The following is a 17,838-nucleotide window of genomic DNA, read 5'->3' on the forward strand; positions in this document are numbered from 1 at the left end:
TAGTTGTGGCGCACGAGCTCTAGAGCGCAGGCTCAGTAGTTGTGGCGCACAGGCTTAGTTGCTCTGCGGCATGTGGGATCTTCCCGGACCAGGGCTTGAACCCGTGTCCCCTGCATTGGCAGGCGGATTCTTAACCACTGCACCACCAGGGAAGCCCTAGCTCATATTTGAAAATCCAACACCAAGCACCATGCCAGGCACCGGACACTAAATACATATTTAATTAATAAATGAATGAATGAATTTAGGTTTTGGCACATTTAGCCCCCAAATTTCCTCTTTCAAACAATACGGTTGGACAGCCAGAGGGGAAAGGAGGCCCATAACAGCATCTCCTCTTAGGGCTGTGAAAAACCATGATTTCCCAATTATTGTAAATGCAGGAAGGGTTTTGTGCACAAAAACATTCGTGTCAATATAGCACTGTCTGGGGCGCGGCCTCCTTGCAGAGGCCAGCCCCGGCCCGGTCGCCCGCCCAACCCGGTTTCGAGGATCCCAGCCAGGCCGGGAGAGCCCGCGGCGCACGCGCAGTCGGGGAGGGCACTCGGCTGCCCTCCGCCCCTCCGCCCTGCAGGTGGCGCTGCTGTTCCCACCGCCGCCGCCGCCGCCCCCGTCTCTAGCTGGGCTAGACCGGGGCGGCGCCGGCCGCCTCGCGGGCCGCGCGACCGCCTCCGCCGCACCGAGGGCGTGGGCTCCCGGCTCCCGGAAGCGGCCGCCGCGGCGTGGAGCCGAGCGGGCGTCGATTCCCGGAGCGGCAATGCGCGGCGGCCGGAGCCTGTGACCTGAGCACGGCGGCCCGGTGGGGGCCGCGGAATGGCGGCTCGTTGAGGAGGCGGCGGCGTCTCCGGCCCTTCGGGCGCGGCGCGGCGTGTCGGCGGCCGGGGTGATGCTGCTCAAGCTCTTGCAGAGACAGACCTATACCTGCCTGTCCCACAGGTATGGGCTCTACGTCTGTTTCGTGGGCGTCGTTGTCACCATCGTCTCGGCCTTCCAGTTCGGAGAGGTGAGTAGAGGCGCGGGAGCCCTGGCCGGGGCGCGCTGAACCCGCACGACCCCACGGCGCCCCAGCCCCGGCGCGCTCCACTCTTGCCTCGCCATCCTCCCTGCAGCTCCGGGGACGAGCTCCAGAGCCTGCCCTTTCCCCGGGGGCGCCGCGAACTCAGAGCTCCTCTCCGGGCTGCGGTTTCAGCATCTGGGGTCCAGACCTCGCCCTCCCGACGGTTTGGGGGATCCGCGCTCCTTCTGCCGAGTCCCTTTCCCTCCAGGTGCCTTCTTCAGGGTCCCCAAGTCATTTGACTTTCTCCCTCAGGCCTTGTTCTCCACGCACCCCTCTCCCGGGACCCAGAGTTCCTAAATTGCACTGAATTCTCAGTCCTTGCCCCTCCTGCGGCTTCCTCCTCAGGTGTCACCCTTCTAATCTTTTCCCTTTGACAGAGGCACTTTATATTCTTAATCCCGTTTCTGCCGAATCTCAAAACTTTGTCCAAGAGGGGTGTTTTCTTGGCACGTGAATTTGCTATGGGGAGAGTGTACTGGCTCCAAATTTAAAAGACTTACACGTGAAAAGGTGCTTTTTTTTTTTTTTTCATTTTTTGCTCTCTTATTTGAGACAGCTGAATATCATCAGTGAGCCCTTAGAGGCTGTGCTGGTAGATGTGCAAACACTGATGTGTGGCCTCTCCAAACACTTTTCTCTATCCCGAGATCAGCTGAGCCTAGGGCCCCTTCCTGTGACCAGGATGCCCATAACCGTCTTGGACTCCAGCACCCAGTCTCTTGGGAATCAGCACAAGCTCTCGGGTCACGGGATATGCTAATCATTTAGATTCCAGATCGCACAAGCCCAGCCTGTCTTGATCTGCTGTTAGTTAAAGCATAAAGCACAAAGCACAGGTATAAGCATAAAGTAATTCGATAAGATTGTAAACCCCGGAGGGTCCAAGCAACAGGTTTGGCAGGTGGAAACACCCAGGTTTAATAGATTTTGTGCCCCTCTGGGTATGGACTTTAAACATTTTCTTGAATGAAACAGCCCTTTGATTCAGGTTGCATGGCTATTTCATGACAGTCTAATACAGTACTCTTTGTTATAAACAAATGTACAAGAGACTATGGATAGGTGAGAACTGGAGGAGTACACGTATGTGATTTTAGAGAACATCCCCTTTTAAAATGTGTCTAGCAATTAGAAGAAAGTTGTATTTTCAAGTTGTTAGAAATTCGTCTCTTTATTTTTTTTCTTTTTTGGGGGTAGGAGGTTGCAAAAGGTTTAAAAATTAACAGAATATTTTTCAGAAATGCCACAGTATACATTTGCTTGAAGTCTGTACCCATGCTGGATTGTGGGCTCCATAAGAGAGGGTGCTGTCTTTAACCACTGTGACCAGGTGCTGTGCCAGGTACTGCCAGAGTATACAGTCTAAATATTTGTCTAATGAATATGTGGCATGATTTTCAGGTTTACACTTTTAGTAGTTCTTGGTCTAGGGGCTGATGAAAATAAGTCTTATAAGTAAGGGTTGAGAAAGTACCCCAGACTTGTAAGTGTGGAATATGTACCTAATATTATACTACCTGCTGTTCTGTCTTTGTTTCATGTATTGCACCTTAATGCAGTGATTGTATCTATACATAGTTAAGTGTCTTATTGCTGATAAAAGATTTTTTTGGCCCTGAGTAATTTTAAGTTAGCTGTTTATTAACTCCCCTGCAGTGTGAAGGTGACTCAAAGGCATCAGTTGTTAGAATTTTTCTTTTTAGGTATTCCACATCTGGTTATTTAGTTACTGGAAGAAAGTCTTGAAATGGCCACAGATCTTAAAGTTTGGAACAGACAAAAGAAATGAGAGGCAAAGAATGCCAACAGGTGGCATGGGAAATGGAAACAGCTGGCTCAATACCCCTACTATATTGCCTGTAGTTAATTTCTACAGTGCAGCTGAAAAGAGGAGCTGCAGGATTAGGCAGATCTGGGTTTGAATGCTGGTGCCAGTATTAATGATCATGATCATGGCTAATACATAGGGCTTATCAGATGTTAGGCACTCTCTTGACTGCTTTACATATATTAACTCATTTAATCCTCACAACATCACACCTGTGAGATGGGTACTAGTGTTAACCACCCCGCACCCCTGCCTCCAATACCAAAGTCTGAGGGTGATCAAGACCCTTACACTCAGCCCACCGTATCCTCCAGTTACGCATCAGGGATACTGGAGGGCTGACTGTATACCCATTTTACAGGTGATGAAACTGAGGCACCTGCACAAATTAATCCAGCTAGTTCATGGCAGAGCTGGGCTTCAAACCAAGGCAGTGTATGGCTCCAGAGCTGTACTCTTAAGCATGTCTCTGTGGCTTCTCAGATAGTCTGGGCTGTCCCTTGTATGATCTTCAAAAGGATACTTAACCTCTCTAAACTTCAGCCTCCTCATCTTTAAAAAGGAGGCAAGAATACCTTCTTTGCAGGGTTGAGCCTATTAGTTCCTGGCACATAATAGGCTCTCATTAAGTGGTAGAACTACAGCTGCTATTATTATTGTCATCAACTATCTTATGCCCTTAGTACTTATTTTGAAACAAACCTTTGAAATAGAATATGCTCATCACACAGTTAATATTACCAACTTGTTAATAACTTCACTGATTGTAATGGGTAGAAGGACTAAGATCATTGTTAATTGTGAATTCATCACTATCTTTTTTCCCTCTCTTAGGATAAGTGGTATTGGCTGCTACCTTTTAATAAGTTATTTGTATATTCATCCAAATATTGAGAAAGAAAAGTGGAATTGAGAGAGGGAAGTACTAAAAAAAAATTTTTTTTTATTTTCCCTTTAAGTTGGGCCAGGTCTTTTTGAAGAACCCTTGGGAACTCTGATTAAACAAAAGCAGAACCTGATCGAAACCCACAGGGAGGGCCCTCTGGATGGGGACTAATGGCCACTGAAGCGCGTCGCCTTGGGTGAGGGTAGCAGGTAAACTAGTTGATTTGGGCGAGTCATGTGGCCTCTGGGAGCCTCAGTTTCCTCATCTTTAAATGAATGATTATCCTTTTTAGCTCAGAAACTTCTGATTTTAAATGTTTGTCCTCTGTTGATATTGAATAGACCTTAAAACGTGCTTTTGAAGTAAAAATCTGTTATTTCAGGGTCATTTTATATGGAAATTTATATTTACATTTTATATGGAAATCCACAATCCCTTATCTGAAAATTCTACTGAACCTTGGAATTAAACATCGGTATCTTACATCTTATAAATGTAAATTTATATTTACATTTTATATGGAAATCCACAATCCCTTATCTGAAAATTCTACTGAACCTTGGAATTAAACATCGGTATCTTACAGGGAAACGTGTGAGTATTTACACTCAGTGAGGAGAATAAAAAGACTATAAATAACTTCAAGTTGGTTTAGGTCAAGTTTTGCCACCACATGAGTTCAGGTCAGGTCAGGTTTTCCTGCCAAAAAAGATCTTCAGTGTTGAGAGCTTTTTGGATTTTAGGATTGTGAATAAAGGATTGTAGATCATTACTGGGTATGTGTGTATCTGTGTGCATGTGTGTGTATAAAATACAATATATCACTTCCTTACATGTACTAGGTATGGAAACAAAGAGGTGTCCAAAAAGTAACTTCAGTGAGGGAGTCAGACAAGTTCAGATAGAATCTACCCATACTGGGCAGTAACCCTGGCCTCCTTCCTCTCTTTTGCTCACCTGTCTTCTGTCGCCATTTTGGATTCGTTAGATATTCAGTGAAAAAGAAGATTGAAAACTGGGTCCAGCTCCAGTTTCTCATACTGGCCCAGTTTCAAGAAAGAAATTAGTTATGCTTATATTTGATTATTTCGCTCATTAAACAGATACATTTTGAGTGTGTTCTTTGCCAAAGGCAACAAATAGTTGACGTTAAAGGAACCTGGCCTGAGAGCTGGGAGGCAGCCTCTGGCCCGGCTCTAGCCCCACCATAAACTGTATCCTCAGTGGTTTCCAGACTGTGTTACTCCCAGCTGCCTCCTGGGTGGGGGCAGCCACTCTTACCTGTTTGTGTAGATTTCTTTTGGGGGTGAAGAAAACTTTCACTATTAAAAATGTTTTAAAACTTCCAGACTAGATTTCTGACAACCCCATTTTAGCTTTAATGTTCTGTGAATATACATTTATTGGATGTTTCACATGGGAAAGCATGAACTATAATGTAATGGAGTTTGTGCTACAGAGAAAATGCCAGTGGCTGCGCTGAGCCTCTTTTTTTTTTGGCCGCGCCGCGTGGCTAGCGGGATCTCAGTTCCCCGACTAGGAATTGAACCCGTGCCCTCGGCAGTGAAAGTGCAGAGTCCTAACCACTGGCCCGCCAGGGAATTCCCTCACTGAGCCTCTTTATTTTTTAAAAAATTTTTATTTATTTATTTATTTATTTATGGCTGTGTTGGGTCTTCGTTTCTGTGCGAGGGCTTTCTCTAGTTGCGGCAAGCGGGGGCCACTCTTCATCGCGGTGCGCGGGCCTCTCACTATCGCGGCCTCTCTTGCTGCGGAGCACAGGCTCCAGACGCGCAGGCTCAGTAGTTGTGGCTCACAGGCCCAGTTGCTCCGCGGCATGTGGGATCTTCCCAGACCAGGGCTCGAACCCGCGTCCCCTGCATTGGCAGGCAGATTCTCAACCACTGCGCCACCAGGGAAGCCCGAGCCTCTTTAAGTGGTATCTTTCTTTTGGGGGGTTTGGGAGAGATACACAGCCCAGCTAAGTGTCAAAGCAGAGACACTGTCATTTTCCCTGCTATTCTTAGCACCTCTAAAGTGCTTGGTACCCAGTAGGTACCCAGTAGGTGCCCAGTAGGTGCCAAATAAATACTTGATGTGTGAATGAATGAATGAATTGGGGGTGATCTTAACGAACCTCCCTTTAAGCTCATTTCCAGTAAAGGTGAGTTTTCTACTCTGGTGCAGCCCATGCACACTTGCCTTTTGTCTCTCAGACATGATTGGTCAGGTGCACCCTGTACGGTGGAGGGCGCTGTCAGGTGCAAAGGACTATGTGCAGCTCATCCTTGGCCATCTTTGGCTAGTTGAGATGAAGCCATGATATACACATGAGTAACAGTACAAGAGAGTAAGTATTTGCATGCCTGAGTAGGTGTTCAATAATGACTTAGAAGATCAGAGGGAGGGAAGAAAATTATGGGTTGAAACATCCTAGGGGAAGTTGAGACTTTTACAAGGAGACGGGAGCTTTTTCTTTTTGAATTATTAGTGGTTTAAAATTGTTGCTGGTATTAGCCATTGGCAGTTGGTTGCAAGTGATAGAATTCCACTTCGGACCTGGGTTAAGAAAAAAAGGTAGTTTTTTGACTCACGTAGTTGAAAAATATAGGGTGAAATTTCTGGCAGGATCAGATCGAGGAGCTCACATGATGTCATCTGGACTCTTTGTCCATGTTCTCCAGCTCCATGGGTTTAGTTCTCAGACAAGCTCTCCCCATATGGGAGCCAAGATTGGTGACAGCAACTCCAGCAGCTGGTCTCCCAGTTTAGTAACCTTCTCTTCCTCATTAGTGCCAGCTAGACCCAGGGCGGCCTGCCTAGCTGGGGAGTGAGTGCCCTTGTGCCTTCATTAACCACCTTGATCATTTCCGGAGCTAGGGTTAATGGGTGGGACTGTCAGCCTCCACTGAACCACGTGAACTGAGAGGGGTTCCCCAGAGGGAAATCAGGAGGCTGTTATCAAAAAAAGAGCCAGAGCAACAGATGTCCTAGACACTGACTTGAGTCAAAACGCATTTCTTTTCCTTGGCCTTAACATTGACACATTGACATTGTGACTGTGATAGCTGTTAGCCCTTTACCTTGTTCTAGAAGATGTGAAAGTGTGTTGTTTCCATTTTCCATTTTTGATACTGTGTTAAGTAATCTGTGAAACTTGTATTCTTTTTTTAAAAGTTTATTTATTTAATTTATTAAAAATTTTTTTTTGGCCGCATTGGGTCTTCGTTGCTGTGCGTGGGCTTTCTCTAGTTGTGGCGAGCAGGGGCTACTCTTTGTTGCGGTGCGCAGGCTTCTCATTGCGGTGGCTTCTCTTGTGGAGCATGAGCTCTAGGTGCATGGACTTCGGTAGTTGTGGCACGTGGGCTCAGTAGTTGTGGCTCGTGGGCTCTAGAGTGCAGCCTCAGTAGTTGTGGTGCACGGGCTTATAGTTGCTCCGCGGCATGTGGGATCTTCCCGGACCAGGGATCGAACCCGTGTCCCCTGCATTGGCAGGTGGATTCTCAACCACTGCGCCACCAGGGAAGACCCCGAAACTTGTATTCTTGAGTGGGCGTATTAATATGGAGTTTTGTTAAACACAGTGCAAGTGTGCCCTCATAAATCTTTCACTAACGATTCAATATATATCTTTAATGGGTGATTTGATAGTTGCATTTGATTTGACTTACTCTTGAGGTCTAAATAATGTTGATCTTGTTAATGAAATTAAGCAGAAAATTAAGAGAGAAAGCTTAACCTGACCTTTTTGCAGCATCTGTCACCCCATGTATGTGGGAATGCTCACTCCCTCTTTCTTCAGGAAGACCCCCTCTTTGTTCTCCTTGTCCACTCACCATTCCTCCTCTGTCTTAAACGCTGGGATTCTCCAGGCTTTGCTCCCTGGCTGTCTCCTCTTAGGGGGGATGTCAGGTTTCAGACCCCCATCCAGATGCTTGTGACTCCCAGTTTCCAATGCCTTGCCAACAGGTCCTGGATGCACACCCCCTGCTGGCTGCCGGCAGCGCGTCCCTGCCACTCTGCCGCCCTGTCGTGCAGGGGCCTCGCTCATCGTGGTGCTTTCTCCTCGCTACGCCCAGACATGACTGCAGAATAATTCTGTAACGGTTTAGGGTTCTTCCAGCTCCTGAACTCTGCCAGAAGATACAGGAAGAATTTGCCCCAAGACCTCATCAAACCTTTCCTGGAATTGGCCCCAGCTGGATCATAGAGCCACCCCTAATAGACATCTTAAAAGGAGGAAGAGGTTTGCTTTTTGACCAGTCTGATCCCCCCGTGAAGTTGGGGCCCGTGTCCTGCACATTTGTGTTATATGGGGGTGGCGTTCCACTAGGAAAGACTAGGTCGGTGTCGCTGGCGGCTACTAGCTGTACGGTCGTGTTGGCGAGCACAGCCGGGAGGACGTGTAGCAGGTGTCTTTTTCTCCCACTGGCCCTGGACGTCAGCTTGTAGGGTTAGCTCTGCCTCTGCCCCTGGATGAGACACTCTTGTGGGCCTAACTCAGCCTGCTCTTGTCACTCCTGGGTAAGAAAAAGTCCCGTGGTTGCTTCAGATTACAAAACATAATGTCAGTTCAGCCATGAAAGCCTTCAGTCTCATGTCAAAATGGAACTTTGAGCCTGTTGAAGTTGAAGCTTCTTGCCTCTCCGGCCCAGGCCTGCTCCAAGCAGAAAGCCTGCGATTGAGGAAGGTAGCTTGGGTACGGTGGGCTGCTTCTCTCTTTCTGCCACGGAGCCTGTTTCTGACCCCTCCTGGGTTGTAGGACTAGGAAGAAGGAAAGGAAATGAGGGCAGGAAAGTCTTTCCTAAATAGGCGCTGGCGCTCTGGGATTTGCTGGTGTCAAAGCTCGTTCTCTTCTGAGTGCTTTCAAAGGGCATCCTTCAGAGACCCCACCCTGAGCCCTGTCACTTGCTTTTACTCTGCTGAGAGCAAATGCCTCTTCCTCTGGGCTGGTTGCTTCCTCCTTCCTTAGCCCCTCAGTGTCTGCTCTTCTGGGGGACCACGGACCTGGTCTGAGGTGACCCTCTGCAGTGCTCTCTTGTGCATGGCCCACATCTCATCTCTTGCACAGGTGACCTGTATCCTTTGCTCTGTAAGAGAGGAAAGATACCTTTTTCCTCTACTCTCCTTAGTTCTCAGCTAGGGCCCCTGTAACAGAAGACAGATTAGCAAGAGAAAAGCATACATTTATTTAATGTAAGTTTTAGGGACTTCCCTGGTGGCACAGTGGTTAAGAGTCCACCTGCCAATGCAGGGGACACGGGTTCGATCCCTGTTCCGGGAAGATCCCACATGCCGTGGAGAAGCTAAGCCTGTGCGCCCCAACTACTGAGTCTGCATGCTCCAACCACTGAGCCCGCACATCACAACTACTGAAGACTGCGCACCTAGAGCCCGTGCTCCGCATCAAGAGAAGACACCGCAGTGAGAAGCCTGCGTGCCACAACGAAGAGTAGCCCCGGCTCGCTGCCCCTAGAGAAAGCTCGTGTGCAGCAACGAAGACCCAGTGCAGCCAAAAAATATAAATAAGTAATGTAAGTTTTACATGACCTTGGGGCCTTCATAAGGAAATGAAGACCAAAGAAGCAGTTAAACCTGAGTGTTGTAATGCTGGGCTTGATGGAGCGTGGAGAGTAGCGGAAAAAATGTGATAGGACAAAAAAGGGTGTGAGCTCTGGGGAGTAAGCTGGGGGAGACACGAGGCCTATTCATTCAGATTTCTTGCGGCGTTCCTCTGTCTTCAGATGAGGATTTCTCCTTTCTTCCGAGCGTAGAGAGGGCCCGTCTCACAGAAAGTCTTATGGCCTGTTTCAGAGGAAGGTCAGAAAATTCTTTTTATGTGGTGTTTCTCAAATTCATTCGGCTTGAAATATTCAGTTTGCCAAGCTGTCGTATTTTGAGGTAGCATGTCCTGAACCCCATCAGCTCAAAGTGGGGGGGGTGTGGGCTGACTCCAGCCTGGCAGTAATGCCTCCCTGTCCCCGGAGCCGATGGCCAGCCAGCCCTTTCTGTTTCTCAGGTACGGGGTGGATGTTGCAGCCACCCAACTGCATGCACCCGAGCTTGGCTCTCTCGGTGATCCTAGTTGAGTCCTTTTCCTGGACTTGAGGTTTCCTGGCGTGGGAAAGAGATTTCTTCCCCTCTCCTTTAGGTGAGGTGGAGCAGGATTGACAGAATGCCAGCAGCTTCCCAAAGCTCTCCTCTGACCCTTCCTACCATGGTTTGGATGAGTTTCCAGCCACCTCCTTAGGAAACATTGCATCTTGGTCCTACATATCACTTTGGAATGTGGTATCTGGTATGTTGGTGCCTTAGAAGAAACATGTCTAGACCTACAGCTTCTCAAAGCAGGTACAAATTAATTGAGCTTGCCCAGGAGATGAGACTTACTTGCCATTTCTGTACTCAGCTCTCTGAACACAAAGATGTTGTCTTTCTTCCCTTGGAATCCCTGTGCCCCAGCAGAGCACTTAAATCCTTCATTAAACTAGTAAGTTTTTTGTTGTAGCACCGCCCCTGGGCCTAAGAGCAGTGAACAAAGCCCACTGGTTCCTGCAGACTGAGCGTTTATATCCTGGTTGTGCAGTCAGACATTAAATGCTACTTAATTACAATTGTGAAAAATGCTAAAAGGGGAGAGTGTTGGGGGAGAGACCAGCAGTGAGAGCCCATCCTGTAGTGGCTGGGTCAGGAGAGGCTTTCTTGATGCAGTCTGAGCTCAGCTTTGCAGGGTCAGAACTCCTGAGGCAGAGGACAGAGGGAGAGCGAGTCTGCTCTAGGCCATTGGCTCTCAGCTGGCAGGGATGCTGCGTTCCAGCCCTGAGGCACTTGGCAGTGTCTGGAGACATTTTGGACTGGCATGACTGGGGCATGGGGTTGGTGCTGCTGGCATTAGGGATTCTGCTAAATATCCTACGGTGCCCAGAACAGTCCCCACAGCGAAGCGTTGTCAGGCCCTGAATGCCAGCAGTGCCAAAGATGGGAAACCCTGAATTAGAGGGAACAAGAATGGCTGCAGGGCACTTAGTCAGGGGCCTTGCGCTAGGCTGGTGGAGGGCAGATAAAGAGAAGTGGGCAGATTTGAGAGACTTAGGAGGCAAAATCATCGGGCCTTCATGTTCCATTATGTGCCAGACACTCCACTGACATCTTGGGATATAAAAGTGAGCAAGATAGACAGGTTCGTTTGTCCTCCCAGACCCTAACTGTAGGTGCTCAGTGAATATGTGTTGAATGAATACTTACAAATATTTTATTTTTGCTCACTGATTGTGATTGAGCCTGTGAGGAAAGGTGGTTTAAATAAGATGCCTAAAGTATATAAGGTACGTTGCATAGTGCCTGGTGCAAGGTGCTGAGTAAATGCTAATTAAATGCCAAGTGCCCCATGCCAGCCCTGATCTTCCCTTGACCACAACACTCACGAAGACAACAGGGCACCTACCTTCTGGCCTGATGCCCAAGGTCACACTGAAGAGTATATTAATCTTTTCTTAGAGGCAGAGTAGAAAAGTTCACAATGATTTCTTAATCTGAGTGTGCTTTATTTTGGTTGATATGAAAGCAGAGGAGGCAAGTGCCTTATTAATTTAATACAGCCTGCACTTTACAATAACATATGTTATCCTAGTTCCTTCTAAACTGTAACAAACAATTGTAGCTGTGATAGGTTATGTATATTCACAATATATTTTTTTAAGTTCTTACTGTCTTTAGATTGTTTCAATCTTGTGATCCACATGCAGTATCTTTAGCAGGTGATTAGTCAGCCTGTGTGTGATTCATACATACACTAAATTAAGCAGGGAAAAAAGTGATCTTTCAGAAATGTTACAGACTAAGTCACACTTGTGCAGGGAGAGTCAAATGCATTCTATATATGATCAGACTAAAAACTGTATTGCCCTTTATTTTTTAATTAATTATTTATTTATTTTATTTATTTATTTTTGGCTGTGTTGGGTCTTCGTTGCCGTGCGCAGGCTTTCTCTAGTTGCGGCGAGCGGCGGCTACTCTTCGTTGGCGGTGCGCAGGCTTCTCTTGTTGCGGAGCATGGGCTCTAGGCACACGGGCTTCAGTAGTTGTGGCATGCGGGCTCAGTAGTTGTGGCTCGCGGGCTTTAGAGCGCAGGCTCAGTAATTGTGGCTCACGGGCTTATTTGCTCCGCGGCATGTGGGAACTTCCAGGACCAGGGCTCGAACCCATGTCTGCTGCATTGGCAGGCAGATTCTTAAGCACTGCGCCCCCAGGGAAGCCCTGTATTGCCCTTGAAAATTGCTTCCTAAAATTGTTTTTTCTTTTAGGTTCTAGTTTATCCCTCCTTCATTACCTCTTTCCATTAACTTCATTTCTGTTTCTGACTAATTCTAAATTGGATAAAGTTTCTTTACCAAATTTTCGTAAGTTGTTCACTCAGCAGAGATCAGTGGAGGTTTTTACTCTGGGCCAGGTACTCTACTGCTTAGAGACACAAAGATGGTTCTGTATCTTTCTGCTGTTGAGGAGCTCACTTTCTAGACAGACCAGCAAATAAGCAAACTTAAGATGCATTGTGATAACTTAAGTTGAAGAGCTAGGCCTGGGTGTCAGGGAAAGTTTCTCAGGGTGACACGTGAGCTTGATCTTGAAGGAGATGGCTGAGGGAAGAAACGGGAGCCCCTCTCCCCTTGTAAGTGAAGGATGCTCTAGGTGTAAACGTATGGGTATGAGAGGTAACGCTCACCTTCTAGAACAGAAGTGGTTCTGAAGGGCTGCAGCAGTGTACCCAGGAGTAAAGCTGGAGAGGCAGGCAGTGGCCAGTTTAGGACTCGCCTATGGAGTGACTCCAAGGAATTTGGATTCCTCCTGAAGAAAATGGGGACCATTCAAATGGTTTTAAGCAAGAGAGTGATGAGTCAAATCTGTGTTTAGAACAGTCGCTCTGAGGTGATGCGAACAGTGAATTGCAGGCAGATAACTGGGAGCAGGAGACTGGGGGGCGTAGTAGGGATCCAGGTGAACCTGCCACACTGGGTGCAGTGCTGGAGAATCAGCAGGCTTTGCATGTTGATTTTTATAATTGTACAAAGGCCCGAAAGAACAATGTCTTTGCTTTTGGAAACTGGCATAATCTATATCTAATTAATTGCTTGACTTTGGGCGAGTCTCTTTATTTTAAAATTGTCGGTACTGAATAGTATGTAAAGTAGAATAACTTACATCAAAGTACAGTCAGCCCTCCATATTCGCAGGTTCCATATCTGCAGATTCAACCAACCAGGGATTGAAAACATTTGGGGAGGACTTCCCTGGTGGCGCAGTGGTTAAGAGTCCGCCTGCCAATGCAGGGGACACGGGTGCGAGCCCTGGTCCGAGAAGATCCCACATGCCGTGGAGCAACTAACCCCGTGCGCCACAACTACTGAGCCTGTGCTCTAGAGCCCATGAGCTGCAACTACTGAGCCCACGTGCCACAACTACTGAAGCCCGCGTGCCTAGAGCCCGTGCTCCACAAGAGAAGTCACTGCAATGAGGAGCCCGTGTACCACAACGAAGAGTAGCCCCCGCTCACCGCAACTAGAGAAAGCCCGTGTGCAGCAACGAAGACCCAATGCAGCCAAAAAAAAGGGGGGGGGGAATTCTAGAAAGTTCCAAAAGGCAAAACTTGCAAGTGCGCCAGCAACTATTTACATGGCATTTACATTGTATTAGGTATTATAAATAATCTAGAGATGATTTAAAGTATATGGGAGGATGTGCTTAGTTTATATTCACATACTATGCCATTTTATATAAGGGACTTGAGCATCTGTGGATTTTGGTATCTGTTGGTTAGGAGGGGGGTAGGTGTCCCTAAGGATACCGAAGGACAGCTGTACTTCAAAATCACTGAGATTCTAGCATTTAAAAGTAAGCTATTACCCCAAGCCAGCAGTTTTCCACAGGTAGTCTGGGGACCCTATCCAGTGATCCACAAGTTCAAACTATTTACACGATAATACTAAGACATTATTTACCTTTTTTCACTCATTCTCTTATTAGAGTACAGTGGAGTTTCCCAGAGACTTAACAGACATGTGACATTGCGGCAGACTGAATGCAGAACACAAAGATATTCCAGTTGTCTTCTATGAAACCACGCATTAAAGAAATTTGTGAAAATTAAAAACAATGCTACTCTTCTCACTAAACTTTTTTGTTTAGGAAAACAGTTATTTTTCATGAAAATCTTTATGTGGCCCTGTAGTGGGTTTATTTCTTAAATGAACAAATATTTTAAAATTTCCTCAGTTTTAATTTTAATATGGTGAATATCAGTAGACATAACCCACATAAAATTTAAAAATTTAAAAACTCTTTGGAATCTTAAATAATTTTTAAGAGTATAAAGGGGTCCTAAGACTGAAAAAGCTGAGAACCTCTGCTCCAAGCATTTAAGAATAAATATGTGGTGGGACTTCCCTGGCGGTCCAGTGATTAAGACTCCACACTTCCACTGGAGGGGGCGCGGGTTCAGTCCCTGGTTGGGGAAATAAGATCCCACGTGCTTGCGGCCCCAAAAGAAAAAAAGATGTGGTACCTGTGTTATGGAAATTTAAATATAAACCACCGTCATCTCTCACCACTCTTGCTCCATTACAATCCGTTCTCCACATTGCAACCAGGCTACCTTTTAAAAAATGTGAATCAGGTTACATCATGCCCATTGTACACAGTAGAAAATCCAGACTCCTTCTAATGGTCTGTATGTAAGATCCTAAATGCGCCACTTCTTTGAGCAGATTGTGTCACGTATCCACTGTGTGTCCTGTAACTATTTCTACAAAAATGTTCCCTAACAGACTACCCTCAAGTTTGCTGGCTTAAAACAGGAGCAGCAAACTACGCCTGTTTTTGTATGGCCTGCGATCTAAGAATGGAGTTTACATTTTTAAGTGGCTTTAAAAAACTAAACGAAGAAGAAGAATTCATAACACATGAAAATTATATGAATTGTAAATATCAGCGTCCATAAATAAATGTTTTATTGGAACAGAGCCATGTCCATTCATTTACTGTTGTCTGTGGCTGTTTTCTCAGTACAACAGCAGCATTGAATAGCTGTGGCAGAAACCATATGGCCTGAAAAGCCTAAGATGTTTACTGTTTGGCCCTTTACAGAAGAGGTTTGTCAGTCCCTGGCTTAAAATGACAATTATTTCTTCTCTGGGATGTGCAGGTCAGGTGGGAGTTGGCTCATCTGGGTTGGACGTGGACCACATGTCTTTCATCCTCCTGGGACCAGCAGACCAGCCTGGACATGTTCTTCTCAAGCGGTGGTAAAGGCACAGAAAGGAAGCGGATACTTGCAAACCTGCCTGAGGTTTAGGGTCAGAATTGGTGCATCCACCTTCTTTTTTTTCCTTGACACATTAGGTTTGTGTCTGCCTTAGGACCTTTGCGCTGTTGTCCCATCAGGCTGGAGAGCACTGCCCGCAGACCACCATGTGACGTGCTCCTGGTCTTACAGGTCTCAGCTCAGTAATGTCCTCTCAGGTGGGCCTTCCCCACCACCCAACCTAAAGCAGCCTCTTTCACCAGGTCATTCCTTTTTCTGTTCCTCTTCTTTTTAAAAGTAGTACATAGTTTCAGTCTGAAAATGTGTATGTGTGTATTTAATGTCTCATTTCTCTCTCCCTCAAAATGTAAGCTCCGTGGGAGGAGCGTTTCTGTCTTATTCAGCCTTTCTGTCTTATCCACTACTGTATCCTCAGCCCCTAGTATAGAGCCTGGCACCAAGAGGTGGAGTGCAGAGATACTTTTTCCCTAGTACCTAAATATGGAAAGGTCACCTGAGTGATCAGTTTCTAAATTGAATCTTAATAGAAAAGTATACAGGTTTAGTTGATATATAATTATATTAGGGTTCTTCAGAGAAACAAAGCCAATAGGATATATGTATATGTGTGCATACATGCATGTGCATGTGTGTGTGTGTGTGTGTGTGTGTGTGTGTGTGTGTATGGAAATAGACTGATTATATGGAATTGACTTACAGGATTGTGGAGGCTTACAAGTCTCCAAGATCTGCATTTAGCAAGGCTGGCGACCCAGGAGAGCCAATGATGTAGCTGTAGTCCAAGTCCAAAGGCCTGAGAACCAGGAAAGCCGATGCTGTAGTTCCTGTCTGAAGGTTGGCAGCCTAGAGACCCAAGAAGAGCTGATGTTTCAGTTCAAGTTAGAAGGCAGGAAAGACTGATGTTATGGCTCAAGGCAGTCAGATCAGAGGATATTCTCCCTTACTCAGCCTTTTTGTTCTATTTAGGCCATCAACTGATTTGATGAGGCCCACCTACATTAGGGAGGGCAAGCTGCTTTACTAGTCTACCAATTCAAATGTTAATTTCACTTGGAAGTACCCTAGTTGAGGAAGTTCCCTCCTGTTCCTAATTTGCTGAGAGGTTTTTATTTTTTATTTTTAAATAAAAAATGAGTGTTAAGGGAATTCCCTGGTGGCCCAGTGGTTAGGACTCCATGCTTTCACTGCCGAGGGCAAGGGTTCTATCCCTGGTCGGGGAACTATGATTCCACAAGCCACATGGCACAGCCAAAGAAAGAAAAAATGGGTGTTGAAGTTTGTCAAAGACTTTATCTTTTGATATGATCATATGATTTTTCTTCTTTTGCCTTGAGATATGGTAGATTGCATTAATTAATTTTTGAATGTTGAACCAGTTTTCAAAAATACATATCAAGAATAAATCCCACTTGGTTATGTTATATAATTCCTTTTATACATTGTTAGATTTTATTTGATAACACTTTACTGAGGATTTTCACATCCATGTTCATGAGAGTTATTGGTTTGTAATTTTCCTCATAAAATGAGTTAGAAAGTGTTCCCTTTGCTTCCATTTTCTGGAAGAAGTTGTAGAGAATTGGTATCATTTCTTCCTTAAATATTTGGTAGAAGTCACCAGTGAACCCCTCTGGGCCGGTTGCTTTCTGTTTTGGAAGGTTATTACTTATCCAAATTATTTAATAGGTATAGGCTATTCAGATTATGTATTTCTCCTTGTTTGAGCTTTGGTAGTTTGTATCTTTCAAGGATTTGGTCCATTTCATCTAAGTTATCCAATCTGTGATCATAGAATTGTTGATAATGTTCCTTTATTACTTTTGGGAGGAGTATTACAGTGATTTACTTCTCTTCCAAAATCTCATGGCAAAACGCAAATAACAAAATTTGCCATTTTAATGATTTTTAAGTGTGTAACTCAGTGGCATTAATTACATTTACATTGTTGTGCAACCATTACCACTGTTTCCAAAACTTTTTCATCACCCCAAACAGAAACTTGGTATTAAGCAGTAACTCTCCATTCTCCCCTTGGGCCCTGGCAACCTCTAATAACTTCCTGTCTTTATGGATTTGCTGATTCTGGACATTTCATATAATGTATATTTCATACAATATTTGTCTTTTATTGTTCTGGCAGTTTCTGCTTGTTTTTCAGTGTTTCTGAGGAGATGAGAGATTGGAGTTGCTTACTTTGCCATTTTGCTGAGGTTACATTCCAGACTGATAGTTTTGATTGTTACTTTTTTCACGTAATATTTTACCAAACACTTTACCCTTTGACTAGTCTGTATGTTCCAGAAGGAAGACATTTTGTTTTGTCCATTACTGTGTCCTCAGAGTCTAGAATGGTGCCACGTATTTGTTGGCTAACTGAAGTTACTAATTTTTAATAGTTGCTTAAAAACTGCATAATTCTTAATTGCTTCATAATATTTGTGTGACTGTATCTTAATTTATTTACCCGATTACCTATTGTTTAATTTTTAAACTATCTTCAGGTTTTATTTGTATAAGTAATAATGGTTATTATCATATTTATACAGAAGTGTTTGGGTGCACCTATGATGATTTTCTTGGCATGTATTTCTAGAGGTGGAATTAGAACAAAGACATGACCATTTCTTTGGTCCTTTGATACATATTGCTAATTGCCCCTCAAGAAAGGGGTTTTTTAATGGCTTTACAGCTATTTAAAAATATATAGTGTTCTTTTTGCCTAATTTATGACTTCTCTGCATTTGACACTC

General features: G+C 45.3%; 1 protein-coding gene across 7 annotated transcripts in view; it reads left to right on the plus strand.

The window, feature by feature from the left end:
* The first annotated feature begins 581 nt into the window (after window positions 1-581).
* GNPTAB (N-acetylglucosamine-1-phosphate transferase subunits alpha and beta) overlaps window positions 582-17,838 on the plus strand; it is an 81,964-nt gene continuing 64,707 nt past the window's right edge. For 4 of the 7 annotated variants that reach the window (XM_082419307.1, XM_082419308.1, XM_082419310.1 and 1 more), the window contains exon 1: window positions 582-1,003. In XM_082419307.1, the coding sequence (XP_082275433.1) occupies window positions 887-1,003 (117 nt within the window). In that variant the 5' untranslated portion in view covers window positions 582-886. The remainder of the gene's footprint in view (window positions 1,004-17,838) is intronic. The other 3 variants (XM_082419312.1, XM_082419311.1, XM_082419313.1) reach the window with 3 other exon arrangements.

The sequence above is a fragment of the Balaenoptera physalus genome (genome assembly GCF_965194825.1).
Source record: "Balaenoptera physalus genome assembly, chromosome: 13".
NCBI lineage: Eukaryota > Metazoa > Chordata > Mammalia > Artiodactyla > Balaenopteridae > Balaenoptera > Balaenoptera physalus.